The 14,832-nt window shown below is 41.8% G+C and overlaps 1 protein-coding gene across 1 annotated transcript; it reads left to right on the top strand.

The window, feature by feature from the left end:
- Positions 1-968: 968 nt before the first annotated feature.
- On the top strand, positions 969-14,830 carry golgb1 (golgin B1). The gene is made up of 20 exons (XM_033989540.2): positions 969-1,269; positions 1,902-1,980; positions 2,477-2,665; positions 2,912-3,025; positions 3,107-3,271; positions 3,352-3,474; positions 3,909-4,022; positions 4,494-5,157; positions 5,232-5,308; positions 5,611-5,659; positions 5,791-10,705; positions 10,808-11,219; positions 11,298-11,531; positions 11,614-12,456; positions 12,593-12,786; positions 12,866-13,025; positions 13,119-13,213; positions 13,295-13,366; positions 13,595-13,679; positions 13,775-14,830. Exons 2-20 carry the CDS (start codon positions 1,912-1,914, stop codon positions 13,910-13,912), a joined length of 8,712 nt encoding a protein of 2,903 aa, XP_033845431.2. The 5' UTR covers positions 969-1,269; positions 1,902-1,911; the 3' UTR covers positions 13,913-14,830.
- The last annotated feature ends 2 nt before the right edge of the window (positions 14,831-14,832 follow it).

Here is a 14,832-nt window from a genome sequence, read left to right as displayed (position 1 = left end):
AATGTTATTTCAGACATAAGTAAATCCTGATTCTGAAAACAATTGTTGTCTTTATTTAACACCAATATGGGATCATGAGGTTGATACTGATAGAAAGCTAAATGCACTGTTGTTATGGCTAAAGTACGTTTAGCCATAACAAAAATAAATGCAGCCCATGTTAGATTTGATAATATGTTAATACAAAAAATGTTTAAAATTACAAATATTAAAAATACTTCAATATTAGTGTCACTGCTGAAACTGTCAAGTTAGGTTCCAGTGCCAATACATCACACAGCATTACTGATTAAAAATATAAACATGCAAAAGGGTTTTAAAGACATATCACAGTAAAAGAAAATCTATATAGTGATTTGTTCCTCTTCAAGCTTATTCATGTGGCATGCTGTTGCCACAAGAAACAATACAAAATGTAAGGACATAGTTATATAAAAATACAAATCAAAACTTTGGTAACTTTTTGAAAGAAATTCATCTTCTTCAATATTTGTGTGGACTGCAGCATGGCTAAGGTTGCATGACCTGTAAACATTGCATCAGTTATTGTATCATGGCACCTATATAGAAATGTCAGTTTTCAAACTGGCAAAACTATAGCCCAATGAGTCCATACCTTCATTAGAGTTTCACTAGATAAAAATAGGCCTTATAGTGGCCTAACACAAGTGTTATAATAACCGACTTCATAAGGCATCGTTATCCTTCATGTTGAACAGCATATAAAGTCTCACATTTACTTCATTATCCCCCTGGCTGCATGTCAGGGGCTGGGCACACCTCTCTGACCCCGGGGGCACTTCTTCTCCGGCCCCACGTCAGGAGGCTGTGGATGGAGTCAAACATGGAGGTGGTGTAACGGGCGAAGAGGCAGATCCAGCGCAGCGCCTCCACCATCCACTGCACAGAGCGGCCCACGAAGGCCGCGAACACAGAGGTGTAGTGGGCGAGCAGCAGCAGGCTCCTCCCCAGCTGCCTCCATCTGTTCACTATAAGGTTCACTCTTGGGTCGTGCACAGCCATGTGTGCTCTTTACACTACGAGAGGAGATAAATTTGAGTCTTTCGTTCAGTAACACATTTTTGTGTTTGATAGTTCTGCTGTTATTGTAGACGGCCCCTCTTTACGCAGCTCCTCCGGGTGACCAATGAGCGCAGAGAAAGTTTCGTTTCCGGGAGTGTTTGGTGATGTGGCTATGCTCTGAGAAAACCAGCCGAGGAAATAAACCCAATAAACGCAGAACCATTTAGGTGGGCAGCACTTGGACAGGTGAGTCAAAGTTAATGTTTCATATTATTACGCACAGTCCTTCTCCATCGACGTCTTGTGCCAGAAAAGAAAACGCAAGGCGGAGGGTTAAAAAGCTTCTTATATACTTGTTATTGACGCTCTCCGTTAGCATCAGCTAACTCAAGTGCAGCTCGGAAACCATACCAAGAGTAAAAAACAGTGTAATCCACCAGCATGTTGTTCATACCTTTTATATGTATCTTGACACACGGCTGATGCATTAAAAGTCTTTGTTCCCGGGTTGTAATGAAACATCGCTGTCCATTTTTGGGTTAGCTTGCTAAAATCTTTGCAGTGCATAAAACGGACCACGCAGCCGCAGTGGTCTGTAGTTGTCTCGGTAAAGTTCGACAGATTTCGCCAACATGGAGGAAATGGGAAGGTTCCTCCCATGGGTCCACCACCAGAGTGTCACCTGATTATGTAAATTAAAGTTTATTTCATACATGGTTAAAATGCGAAATAAGACAGCAAAATAAAGAAGCATATCATTGGCATTGATTTTTGTAGGCTACGTAAGCTATTATAGTTATATCTATTAAATACATCAATGCCATAAATACATCTACTGTAAAAGTGTTATTAAATAATATTTTTATCCTTTTTATCAGTGCCACCTCAATGCTCAGCAGACTGGCAACTGTTCTCCAGGAGCTCTCTGGAGAGGAGGGCACTGATGGAGACTCACAGGTTTATTTTTATTTATACATTTTGTTACTATATAAAACTATTGTTCATGTATGTATGTATGTATGGCATATGTATGTATGTATGGCATATATATGTATGTATGTATGTATGTGCATATGTATGTATATATTGCGTGTGTGTGTGTGTCATCCATGTTTAAATGCATCTTTGCATTATCTTGCATTTTCATTATAAGGGCTTAACATGCATTATTTCTCTGTGTGGATCTGCCACTCTTCACAGATCTTATCAGTAACTTCTCCCTCAAGGGGTTACTGCTTGTCTCTAAGGAGATAATAGCATACAGTGGAACATTCCACAGTATGCCATTTAATGGCAGTAACATCTCCATATAGAGAAGGAGGTGGCCGTCCCTCCATGGGAAAAGTTACATATTGCACTTTGAATTTTACTTTGTGAAAAAGCTGCTTTAAGTAACAATGAACAGACAGCATAAAATGTACATTGACTTTTCTTTGTCCTCTTTTTTTCCCAGGGAGTACTTGAACCTAGACTTCCTGCTAGTGATGATCAGGTCTCTGAATCAGAAGTACCGGAGGAGGCCATGGAGAGGCTGGCCCACTTGGAGCAGCTTGTTGTCCAGCTGAAGGAGCTAATCCGGGATAAGGACTCTCAACTGGTGCAAAAGGACACAGAGCTGGCCAATAAAGATGCACAGATCAAGGTAACATTCACCTGGGCTTGGTTTTATTAAATACCTGGGCTTTTCTGATTGGATAATCAGCTTGAGAACCAAAATACCAACTGAAAACATTCACAATTTGGTCATCATGCTCAATGTTTTTTGGAAGTTTGAATAAGTCAGCATGACAGTTCTTATCAGTAAAGGCTGTATAGATAAATCATGTTTGTCAAATTTAAAATGTTTAAGCCTATTTAAGTTCAACTTTACAATTATTTCCCCCCACAGAGTGAAAGTGAAGCAGCTGAGGCTCGCTTCACTAAACTTAAGCTACAAGCCAAAGCGAAGATGGCATCTCTCACCAAACAGATTAATGAACTGAAGGGACATGAAGGCGCAGCAGTGAGTTTACTTTGTATTGGTTTTATTGTTAGCACATTTGCCATGGATAACATTTTTTGATCATTATTATTTCTTTGTCAGACTCCAGACAGCTCATTTACAGGAGCTGGTGGGGCTTCAGAGGAGGAACTGCAGGAGCTCAGGACTAAACTGAGTCAAGAAGAGGATGAAAAAAAGAATCTCAGAGACAAACTGCAGGCCACAGAGCAGCTTCTACAAGAAAAGGAGTTGGCTCATGCCGAACAGGTGTGATGAAATACAGTTCCAATAACTAAACTAAAGAAACTAACCCGAATAAACTGTGCCAATAATGTGTTTTTTTCCAGGTTCGGGTATTGCAGGCTGTTGTCTGTGAAAAAGATGTGCGTTTTCAAGGACAGATCCAAAAACATGAAGAGGAGCTGCTAAGGGTCACATCAGAGTCTCACAGTAATGGAGAGCTTCAACAGGTGTGGGATAATATTACTTCAATCTGTATTTTAGTTATGTCTGGCCTTGATAATATTTTTGTCTGAAGTCCCCAATCATAGTGTACTGTAGTATATTATCAATTATTAGTAAATCCTCCAAAACTATTCTAAAAGATATAAATTTAGTACATATAACTCATTTCTGTTCAGATACTACTCAATTTCACCTTCTTTTAAAATCATACTCCCTGGTTGAGTCCAACAGTGGATTACACTATCATAAAGGATACACATTGTTCATTTTAAAAGATATTAGAGATTTTGTTGTCACATTTTCACACCCCAAATATAATTACAAGAAAATGTATTAATAAAGCTTTAAAAGGGACTATATGCGCATTGGTTTCTTGAAGGTTAATCTTTCACTACAGTCAATACAGTCAGTCTGACCTCTTTGTTGCTGCTGTCCCCAGGCCCTTCACACGGCCCAGCGAAAGTGTGAGGAGCTGGAGGAGACGTTGAGCTCTCGATCTCAGGTGTTGGAAATGCTGCAACAGGAACTCAATAGTGCAGATCAGCAAAAACAGGTGTGGTTCCTGTTTAACTGGATGTCATGCAGATTGGTGTCTGGATTAAAGATCATTATCATTTTTGAAAATATTTTTTCTTTAACAATAATTGAATATGATTTGTTGTTTTAGAGACATACTGTGCAGACTCAACTTAAATGAATATGCTAATAAGTGATCACCGTAAAACATGGTTAAAGCTCAAAGTTGTATTTTGATTGAATTGTATCCTTTTGTAATCCTGTATTGTTTTGAATTCATATTCACCATATCTCCACTCAATTTTTCTAAAATGTCATATAACTACTTTTCAACATTCCACTTTGAATATTTTTTTTAATTACGCAGTTTTAGATTAATATTGTGGTTTACAATGATCAAAATGTAAAATCATCTACTTATGTTATAGTTTAATAGTAGGTGCCTGAAAAAACATATGTCTACTTAAATTCTAATAGCCTCATATGCTATTTTTTTTTTTTTTCCCAGATCTTGACTGTTCAATTCCGTCAGATGGAGCAGGAGCTTGCAGAGTTGGTCAGATTGAGAGAGGTGGAGAGGCAGCAGTTGACACTGGCACATGCAGAAATCTCCTCCCTGAGACACAGCCTAGATTCCTGGGAAGTGGAGAAAGCTGAAATGGCCAGGCTCCAGAGTGAAGTAGTAGCATTGAAGGAGGCAGAGCTTGTTAGTCAAGAAGCTCTACAAAAGGAAAAGACTGAGGTTGTAAAACTGGAGCAGGAACTGGCTCAACTGAGAGAGTCCAAGGAGGTGCTGGGGAGAAGCCAGGCAGAAATGGAGTGTGTGGAAAGAGAGCTGGAGTCAGTCAGGGAGGCAGAGGCAGAAAAAGTGTTTGCTTTAGAGAGAGAGAAGTTAGAAGTGGACAAACTCAACAATGAACTGACTACACTTAGAGCAGAGCATGAACAGTTACAAGAACAGAGTACAGCACTGAATGAAGTTTGGAGGCATTTACAGTCCCTGGATACGGGAGGTTTTACACCTCCAGATGAAGGCCTTGTTTGCATTGACCCTACTGTGTTAATGGAGACTGTACAGTCGATTGAAGCTCAGCTCTTAAAGGTAAAACAGAAACACAGTGATAGTGAGAAAAAGTGCCTGGAGCTTACCCACAACATTGATATCCTTCAAGGTTAGGGTTTGTGTAACTATAAAATGCCATTATTGGAGTGTAATTACATGAACAGGTTATCTTCTTATTTTCAGAGCAACTGGACAGACACACTAAAGAGAATGAGGAAGCATCATCCAAAATACAGCATCTAGAGCAACAAATTAAAGAGGTCAGTGAGTACAGTGGATTTTGTCCTGATGTTTTAGCTGAGCATATTCAGCTGTAGGTTAGATGCATGAACAGGCAGGTTGGTTTGTAAATCATCAAAGATTTAAAGTTGTCCCTCAGACCCAGACTTGTTCTCAGACAGGACTCATCTGAAGCGTAGTCAGAGACTGCACACAGCCACAGTGTCTAATCCCTCAGCACTGATCTGCTTTTGTGTGAACTATAGACCATACCTCCAAGTGCAATTTGATTTTGTTAACAAAATGAGGCTATATTTTATTTTTGTTTTGTTTGTTTTTTCAGATATCTGAATCAGGCCATGCTGGATCCACAGATGCAGATACTTACAGAGGTATTACATTTAAAATCTACACACTATAGGGCAGTGAGAAGACATAAAGATAACAAATCAATCAACAATTGAACTAAAATGTTAAACTATGCATAGTAAATACATTACTTTATTTCCTTTAATTTGTACAGAGCGCATCGCTGCCCTGGAAAGACTGCTAATGGAAAAGGATGATGAACTGTCTGCTTTTAAAGCTCTAGCCCAGAAACATGAATCTGCTGAAGTTACAGAAGTTCAAATTCCAAAGCATACTGATGAAAACAATTCAGCTGCTCTTCAGGACCTGTTGGAGGAAACCCAAGACGAGGAGACTACTTTAGTGGCTGAGGACACTTCTGTTCTGTCTATGTCCGCTGACAATGAGAGCAGTCCAGAGCTGATCGGGACACAGTCTGAGTCCCCAGAGGAGTCCAAAGCCTCTTCAGACGAGATGGTGGCAAGCAGCGACTCGGAGGTGGCCCACAGCAGCTGGACACTTCTGGAAGCTGTGAACCAGGAAGGAGGGCCGGAGTGGCCGTCCGTGTTACAGGAGTTCAGTCAGCTGCAATCGTCATGGGAAACCACAAGCATGGAGCAGGAGTCGTCCACAGTTCAAGTCGATTCTTCATCAGTGATTATTCATGAGACCGTGGAGGTTCATCTGACCCAGGATATTTCTTCATCTTCAGAGCAAAATGTCTCGTCTGGTCAGGTCTTTGCTCAGGTTTTAGCTGAAGAGTTACAGAAAAGATACAGCGAGCTACTGGCAGAACTGCAGAGGCTTAGGCAGGAGGCTGGTGAGTCTCAGAGGAAGATCTGTGCTTTGAAAGAGGAGACCGATGTGCTTATTGTTGCTAAAGAAACTGCAGAATCTCAGGCATCCCATTTCGAACACGAGCTTAACACTGTCAGAGAAGAGCTGGATAATGTTGTTCTGGAATATGGTTCTATAAAAGAAAAACAGCAAATTGAAATGCAACTTTTAGAGGACCAAATAGACATTTTAAATAATCAATGTAAAGAGAAGGAGGAAACGATCCATACTCTGAAAATAGAACTAGAATCTGCACTGGAGTTGTTGACAGAGCAGCAGAGCCAGGCACGTATGCTTAGTGTCCAGCTGGAGGACCGCGAGCAGTTCTCCTCTGAGCTCGAAGAGAAACTTAGGGATTTGGAGTCCTCACAGAGCAACAACGACAACAATGAATCACTATTAAAGAATGACTCTGAAATCAGTGAGCTGCATCTACGCTTGAGTGAAAAAGAGGAGGAGATTATAGCGCTCAATGATAGTATGTCCGCTAAACTCATTCAGGCACAAGAAGAGAGAGCACTGGTTGACAGTGAAATTAATACGTTGAAAGAGGAGATACAGGAGCTTAGAAATATAGTGCATGATAAAGAAAGTCATGGCCCAACATCTCCAGATGAAGAAACTGTGTCATCTTTACAAAGAGAAAAAGAGGAGCTGCAAACTCAACTTAATAACACAAAGAAGAAATTACAGGTGGCTCTTGTGCAGCGCAAAGATCTCATGAAAAAAGTGGCAAATCTAGAAGAAAACAAGGTTGCTGACCAGGATGTTGTGGAAGAAAAGCAAATGGACAAGTCTGGAAATAAAGAGTTTGAAAAAATGGAGGCAAAGCTTGCTGAACTTGAACAAGCTTTGAAAGAAAAAGAGGAAGTGGTTGAGAGTCTGGCGCAGAAGATAACCCAACAGGACCAGGTTCTTGCAGAGACACTTGCTCTAAACAGAAAGTTAAGCGAGGAAGATGAAAGTTCCCAGCAAACGGATAATCTGAATATGACAACGTTACAATCACAAGTGGCCTCTCTTGAAGGAGAGTGTGATGTGCTTCAGAAGAAACTTCAAGAAGCCCAAGAATCACGCAAAGACACGCTCCGTAAGGCAAAAGAGAAAGACAGACACCACCGTGAACAACTAAAGCAAATGAAAGAGGACTACTCTGAGCTGATGGGGCGTTTTGAAAAGCAGAGTGATGAAAATGAAGTTCTTCTGCAAAAATTAAGAGAATTGGAAATTAACAAGGAGCAAGAAAACCAGTCTTGTCAAGAGCCACAACCGGAGGTTAAAAATTCAGAAAAACCTGCAGCTAATGATTGGGGACAGGAAGACTGGGTTGACTTTGCAGCTCCTGAGCCAGATACAGCCCAGCAGCTCTCTAGTGGTGAGAGTAGGACAGAGCAGAGTCAGGGCTTCTCTGTACAAGTGGATGAGTCATTGGATGCTCTGAGAGAGGAAATCTATGCTTTACAAAAGGCTAACACAGAACTAGAAAATAAATTGACAGACACACACACTATTTTGTCATTCAAGGACACTAAATTGTTGGAAGTAACGAAAGATCTGCAGCTACTAAAAGAAAAAGAAATGCAAATAGATATTGTTTCTGAAGAGATGAATGTTCTTAGAGAAAAATACCAACAAGCTCAGTCTTATGCCGAAAGTCTAAAGGCTGAAATGGATGCTGCTGTCAAAACTGCCTCTTTGGAGTCTGCCTCCTCCATCGCAGCTCTTCAGGCTGAAGTCGCTGATTTCAAAATGTTTCTTGACAATAAAAACCAAGAGATAATGGAACTCAGTCAACAACTTCAAGAGCAAAACACTTTGATACACTCCATGGAGACGGCTGTATCCCATAAAGATGAACTAATAGTCTCTTTACAGGAAGAACTGAAGACAGAGCAAGAAAAAACACAGAGGTTAGAAGTGGAGGTCCCTCAGAAGCACGAGGAAGAAAAAGACAGTGAAACAAAGAGACAACTGCAAAGAAAACTACAAGCAGCTCTGATCAGCCGTAAAGAGGCGCTCAAAGAAAACAAGATGGTAAAGGAGCAGCTAGCCTCCATGGAGCAGGTACTTACTGAGCTGAAGGAGAAAATCAGTGCAACAGAAGAAGAGCTGGAGAAGCTCCAAAATGAACGTGATAAACTGATCACTGAGGTGGACCGCTTACTCCTAGAAAACCAAAGTCTAGGCTCTTCTTGTGAGAGCCTTAAACTGGTAATGGATGGCATTATAAGTGAAAAAGATAATTATCAGAGAGAGGCTGAGCTTGCCAAAGAGGAGGCAGCCCGCACCTTCAGAGAGTGGGAGGAAAAGGTACAAGGCATGAAGGAGGAGTATGAGACTCTGCTCAAGTCCTATGAAAATGTGAGTGATGAAGCAGAGCGTGTGAGAAAAGTCCTGGAAGCTGCCAGACAGGAGAGACAGGAGCTAGCATCCAAAGTAAGGGCTCATGAAGCATCACGACTAGAGGCTCAAAGACAAGCAGAGGAGGCACAAAAAGAGGTGGACACGGTGAAAGACAAAATGAGAAAGTTTGCCAAAACAAAGCAACAGAAAATACTGGAATTGGAAGAGGAGAATGAAAGGCTGAGAGAACAGCAAGAAAAATCCATGAATGTGTCCCCTAATGACAGAGTCCTTAAAGCTGAGCTTGAAAAAGCATGTGAGGATCTAAGAGCTTTACAAACTGAATTAGAGGATACCAGAAATGAGAGAGACACTTTAAGTCAGCACATTGATGAATTAAGAGAAGAAATTGCACAAAGGGAAGCTAAAGAAAGTGTATCTACAACCCTCAGCACTGCTGCTGTTCAAGAGGAGATTGTAACTGCACAAACATCAGATCTGAGTATGATGAAATCTGAGCCATCTGAGGGCCAGAAACGCATAGAAACCACTTTAGAATCATCTAACAAAGTTGCTATGGATGTTAGTTCTCCAACAGAAGAAAAATATGAACTTGAACAAATGGAAAACAAAATGAAAGAAATGGAAGCTGCTTTTGTTACTGAAAGAGTTCAATGGCAGCAACTGGAAGCTGAATTAAGGGGGCAATTAGCTGCTCTTGAACAAGATATTGAAGAGCTCAAAACAACAGAAGCCACTTTAGAGCAGTCACTTCATCAGAGCACAGACAGAGAAAAGAGATTGGCAGAGGAAGGTGTCAGTAGAGAGACACAGTTTAAAGAGCTCCTTAAAAATCTGGAAACGGAGAAGGATAACCTGGAGGAGCGCCTGATGAATCAGCTGGCTCAGCTCAATGGCAGCATTGCCAGTTACCAACAGGAGGCCACAGACCAGCGGCAGCAGCTGGCAGAGCTGCAGTGTGAAGTGGAGACACTGGAGCGGGAGCGTGCTGAACTGGAGGCCCAGTACCACAGTGAGCGGGCACACGCCTTGAGGCTGGAGGAGGACATGAAGCAGGCCCAGAGGCAGCGGTCGGAGGCCGAGGCACAGTGTGGCAAACAGAGGGAGCTGGAGCGGCAGCTGCGCTCTGCTGAGCGAGTCAAAGAGGGAAGTCAAAGCCGCTCGCGACAGCTCGAGGAACTGCTCCGAGAGAAGCAGCTGGAGGTCCGCCAGCTGCAGAAAGACTCTATTCAGTACCAGGAGAGGATCAGCGAACTGGGCCGAGAAGCTAAGGCACTGCAGATGAGTCATGATGAGCTGCTAAAGAAACAGCAGCAGGCTCAAATTGAGATTTCTAAAAGTCTGGAGGATTTGAAAAGTGCTGAAGTAGACTTGTCTGATTGTAGGTCTCAGTTAAATGATGCCCAGGAACAGCTGAAGAAGGCTTTGGCTGATAAAGTGGCTGTGGAGCAAAAGGCCCAGCAGAAGGAAGTAGAGCTGAAAGCTGAAGCTGAGCAGACTTTGGACTCTGTACGGTTCAGGCTGGGAGCTGAACTGAAAGACATAGAGCTGAGACTAGAGGAGTCCTTTAGAGAGAGGGAGAGAGAGGAGGATGCTACCGTAGAGGCCAGAGAGCAGGCAGAGGCAGCGGAAAGGCGGGCACAAGAGCTGCAAACTCAATTGGACGAGTCACTGGCCAGGTTGGCAGCCTTCTCTCGGTGTATGTCTTCACTGCAGGATGATCGGGACCGTATTTTAGATGAAGCCCGTCAGTGGGAGAACCGCTTTAACAGTGCTCTCCAGGGTAAAGAGGGTGAAGTTCGGGAGGCGGAAACACGTGTGAAAGCATTGGCAGAACAGCTCCAAAAGGAAATTGCCCTGAAAGAAGGCCTTCAAATCTCTATTGACAGGTAAAGCATTTTCTTTCTTTATTTTTTATTTTTTCATGTAGGTTAGTGTCTTCTCAAATTGAGTTTATATAATGTAAAGATAATTAATATATTTATTTTTAGTTTGGAAAAAGCTGGCAAAGAATGGCAGCAGAAATTTGAAGAAATTAATAACAAATTCAAAGCCAGTGAAGAGTCTCTTGAAAAGGAGATGAGCCGGCTGGAGGAGACCACTGCTGCTCTGCAGGCTGCACAGAACGAAGCCCTCAGTCTTCAAAAGGAAGTGGAGAGTTTGCATCAGAGGACGAGAGCTCTGGAGGAGGCAGTAGGCCGTTTACAGGCTGAAGCTGATCAGGCCCGAGCTGAGCTGAGAGAAAGAGAAACTGAAGAGAGGCGTCTCTGTCTGAATGTGGAACAACTAGAGGCGGATCTGCGCTCCTCCAAGGCCCTGACTGAATATCTGCAGATAGAGTTAAACGAGAAGGAAAGAAAAGAGGTCGAGATGTTGGGCGAGAAAGAGCAAGCGGTCGCTCAGGTATATAATTTCATTCTGAGTTTAATGTACAGTATGAATAACCTCTTTATTATATAATGTTTCATGTTTTCATCATAGGCTGCAGAGGAGGCCAGAAAGGAGGCTGAAGGTAGAGCACAGGAAGCTGAGAAGGAGCTGGAGCAAAGAAGAGTTGAACTGCAGGAGCTTGAAGACAAACTGCGAAAAGCAGAGGCAGAAAGTAATCAGAGTAAAACAAGACTAGATTCATTTACAAAGGCAATGGGATCTCTGCAGGATGACAGAGACAGAGTCCTTAATATGTACAAGCAGCTGGAAGAAAAACATCTTCAGGTAATGGAACATTATAATTGATAACATACGCATCATTCAATAAACAGTATTTTGCACATTTATTGTTGACTTCATATTACAGGTGATGATGGAAAAGGATGGTCTGATCCAGGAGGCTGCAGGTGAAAACAACAGCCTGAAAGAAGAGCTGCGCTCTCTGCTGGTACAGAGGGATGACCTGTATGCTGAAAAAGCCAAGCTGGCAGCACAGCTTCATGGATACAGAGAAGAGCTCAACCAAGTCCTAAGCATGAAAGAGTCTCAGCACAAACAGCTTTTAGCAGCCCAACGCCAGCGCATAGCTACTCTTGAGAAGGAGCATAAAGAAATGGAGAACCAACTGAGGAGTCTGAGTGTGGCCAGGGACACAGACAGGCACGTTAGACTGGAGAAGGAGAGTCTTAGTCAGGCTGCTGAGACCAAAACACCTTTTCAGGTGGTGGATGCTCCAGGAGCGGAGGTGGAGAAGCTCAGGGAGCAGCTACAAGCTGCAAGAAAACAGGTGAAAGACCTGGAGGATACTCTGTTCACAGAGAGGGAAGCACAGGAGATCAAGAGCAAAGAGCTTGCAGAGCTAAAATGGGAGGAAGGTGTGATGCGCACAGAATCTGAGAGTGCACAGGAAAGAGTCGCAGAGCTGGCACGGGACCTACTGGCTGTTGAACAGAAGCTACTGGAGGAGAAAGAAGTCACCACACAGCTGACAGCAGAGAAACAGTCCTTTGCAAAAGCCATGGCCTCGCTTCAAGACAGCAGAGACCAGGCTCTAAATAAGGCACAGGAACTGAGTCTGAAAGTGGAAGAGCTCAGCAGAGCAGGCAGCCACGCAGCACAAAGTGGATTAACCAACTCCACTGGATCTACTGGGGAAGTCTGGGGTCTGAAAAATGCTCTGCAGGCCCTGCAGAATGACAGGGAACGATTGGTGAGTTACAGTGTTGATATACCATGCACAGTTTTAATACTTATATCTTATATTTTTTTTTAAACTTTAAATTTGTATTGAATATTTTGCCATTAGCCTTTGCTAATACCCAATTTAAATGAGTGTTTCTCCTCAGCTGGAGCAACTTGAATCACAATCCTCAGAGCTCAAAAAGCAAAAGTCAGAGCTATCCCGGCTGGGTGCAGGAGAGCTGATTAAAGTCAGTCAGGAGCTTTTTGAGGAGAAGGAGAGGAACAAAGATCTGCTAGGAGTCATTAAGGAGCTGGAAAATGCTGTCAAAGTGGGCAAGCAGGAAATCGATGCACTACAGTACGTTTGAATGATTATACCTGTTATCTTGTATTGAACCAAGGCAAAAAGTAATTATTTGTGTATTTAATTTTCTCAGTATGGAACGGTTGGATATGATGACTCAAGCCGAGCAGCTAAAGCAGCAGACTCTTGCCACGCTCTCAGAAAGAGACCAACAACTGCGCCATCTTGCTGTTATGCTAGAGGAAGTTCAACACAGGAAACCACAAATCCAAGAAGAACACTATCAAAGACAGGTATGGTTAACCTGTTGTTCCTCTAGAGTGTATATTCTACATTTAAAACATGGTTATGTTATTATGATAGTGTTATTGGTATAATTGTGATAGGGAGCAGAGGATGGTGCTCCTGGGGCCCCACAACAGAAATCCTCTGCTATAGAGGCCCACGCCAATCTGGAAGAGGTCAAGAAGCTGCAGCGGAGGTACTACTCAAACAAAACTGTCTACAAGATTTAAATTTAAACATCTTACTCTTTAAAGCCAACTGTAAAATTTCACATCAGATTAGATCGAGAGACTCAGCAAAGGATAGCTGCTGAGGAGCAGTTGCAGGCCACACAAGATCGTCTGAGTCGGTAAGAACTCCAAATTTTCTGTATGTATGTATACACACACACACACCCCCACACACCCACACACACACACACACATATATATATATATATATATATATATATGTGTGTGTGCGTGTATATATACACACTCTAATTGCAACTGAGTACTATTTGTTGAATGCACTCTTTCATCTGCATGATTATCATGTAGATGAAATATATATAATATATATAATATTTTTGTCACAGTCAAGCTAAATGGAACTTGGCACTGGAAGACGATCCCTCTGAAACTACAGTCTTTATTGAACCACCAGAAGGAGCTGTCACACGAGTAAGTGAAGCCATTCATTTGTCGTTACAACCTCTGCCTTTATGAAGACTTATGGCCCGTGTGTTGTTCATATCATGTGTTGTTCCTTTCTGCAGACACGGAGAGTTGGCCCAGGCCTGCTGCGCATGCTAAGAGTGGCATTTTGCTCTCGACAGCGCACCCCTCTTCTGTTCAGCCTCTACCTGCTCACGGTGCATGTCCTGCTGTTACTCTGCCTCGGGGGATACCTCTAAAAGCCTTTTCACTGAGGGGACAGTTGGGCCACAGGGATTATGTCAAAACATAAGTCATATTTTTTTTTTTTTTTTCACACAAATGTTGCACTTTGAAATCTAATTTTACCTGTAGCCAAAGTTTATGCTGTAGATGTTTAGTATGAATTTGATTTGTCATTTGATTTTTAACTTAATTTCTCTTAACAGCTGTGATACATTTTTAAGGTAAGCGGGAGTCAGAAAGGGACTAAGTTGTAAATTTTCCTTCAACTTGAAAGGAATGTGTAGATATTGAGAGAAGTATTGTGGCTATAGGAGTGTTCCTGTGCCTTTTAAACCTTAACACTTGATATAAAAGGGTCACTTTATGTTAATGACTTAAGGGTTTGGGACATGTTTTTCTCGTCCGGTCTCTTTCTCTTTTGCTCATTTTATGCACAAAGAATGGAGCACAGTGCAATGACATTCTTTTTAAGTTACTTTATACTTTCCAATTAAGGCAGCATTTTACCAGGGAACACTGCTCATATAATGTTATAGTAGATAGATTACAAAGTATTTCCAGCAATCATTGTTTTATTGGACCAATTTTGTAAGGACTACACTGATGTAGTTTGTTTGGCTCAAATGTGAGAGACTGAAGTAGTGATAATTAATGATTCTTCCCAAATACATTTTTACTGTACATTGCAACTATCAAAGGGCTGTATGAAACCAGACATAACCGTGCTTAAATGGTTATTCAAATTAACTTTTACAGTAATGGGTTTGTTGTACTATTAATTAATTGTGTAATTACTGGGCATTCCTGTGTATTAACTAGCTTGTAAACATCCAACAGATGAATTAAATAACCCATAAACATTCTGGTATGATTTTATTAAAATACTGCTGCCGTTAAAACCAATAAAGGGTATTTTTATGTGTTAAAGAATATA

The sequence above is a fragment of the Periophthalmus magnuspinnatus genome, chromosome 23 (assembly GCF_009829125.3).
Source record: "Periophthalmus magnuspinnatus isolate fPerMag1 chromosome 23, fPerMag1.2.pri, whole genome shotgun sequence".
NCBI classification, from domain to species: Eukaryota; Metazoa; Chordata; class Actinopteri; order Gobiiformes; family Gobiidae; genus Periophthalmus; species Periophthalmus magnuspinnatus.
This window is presented reverse-complemented; position numbering and strand designations above follow the sequence as displayed.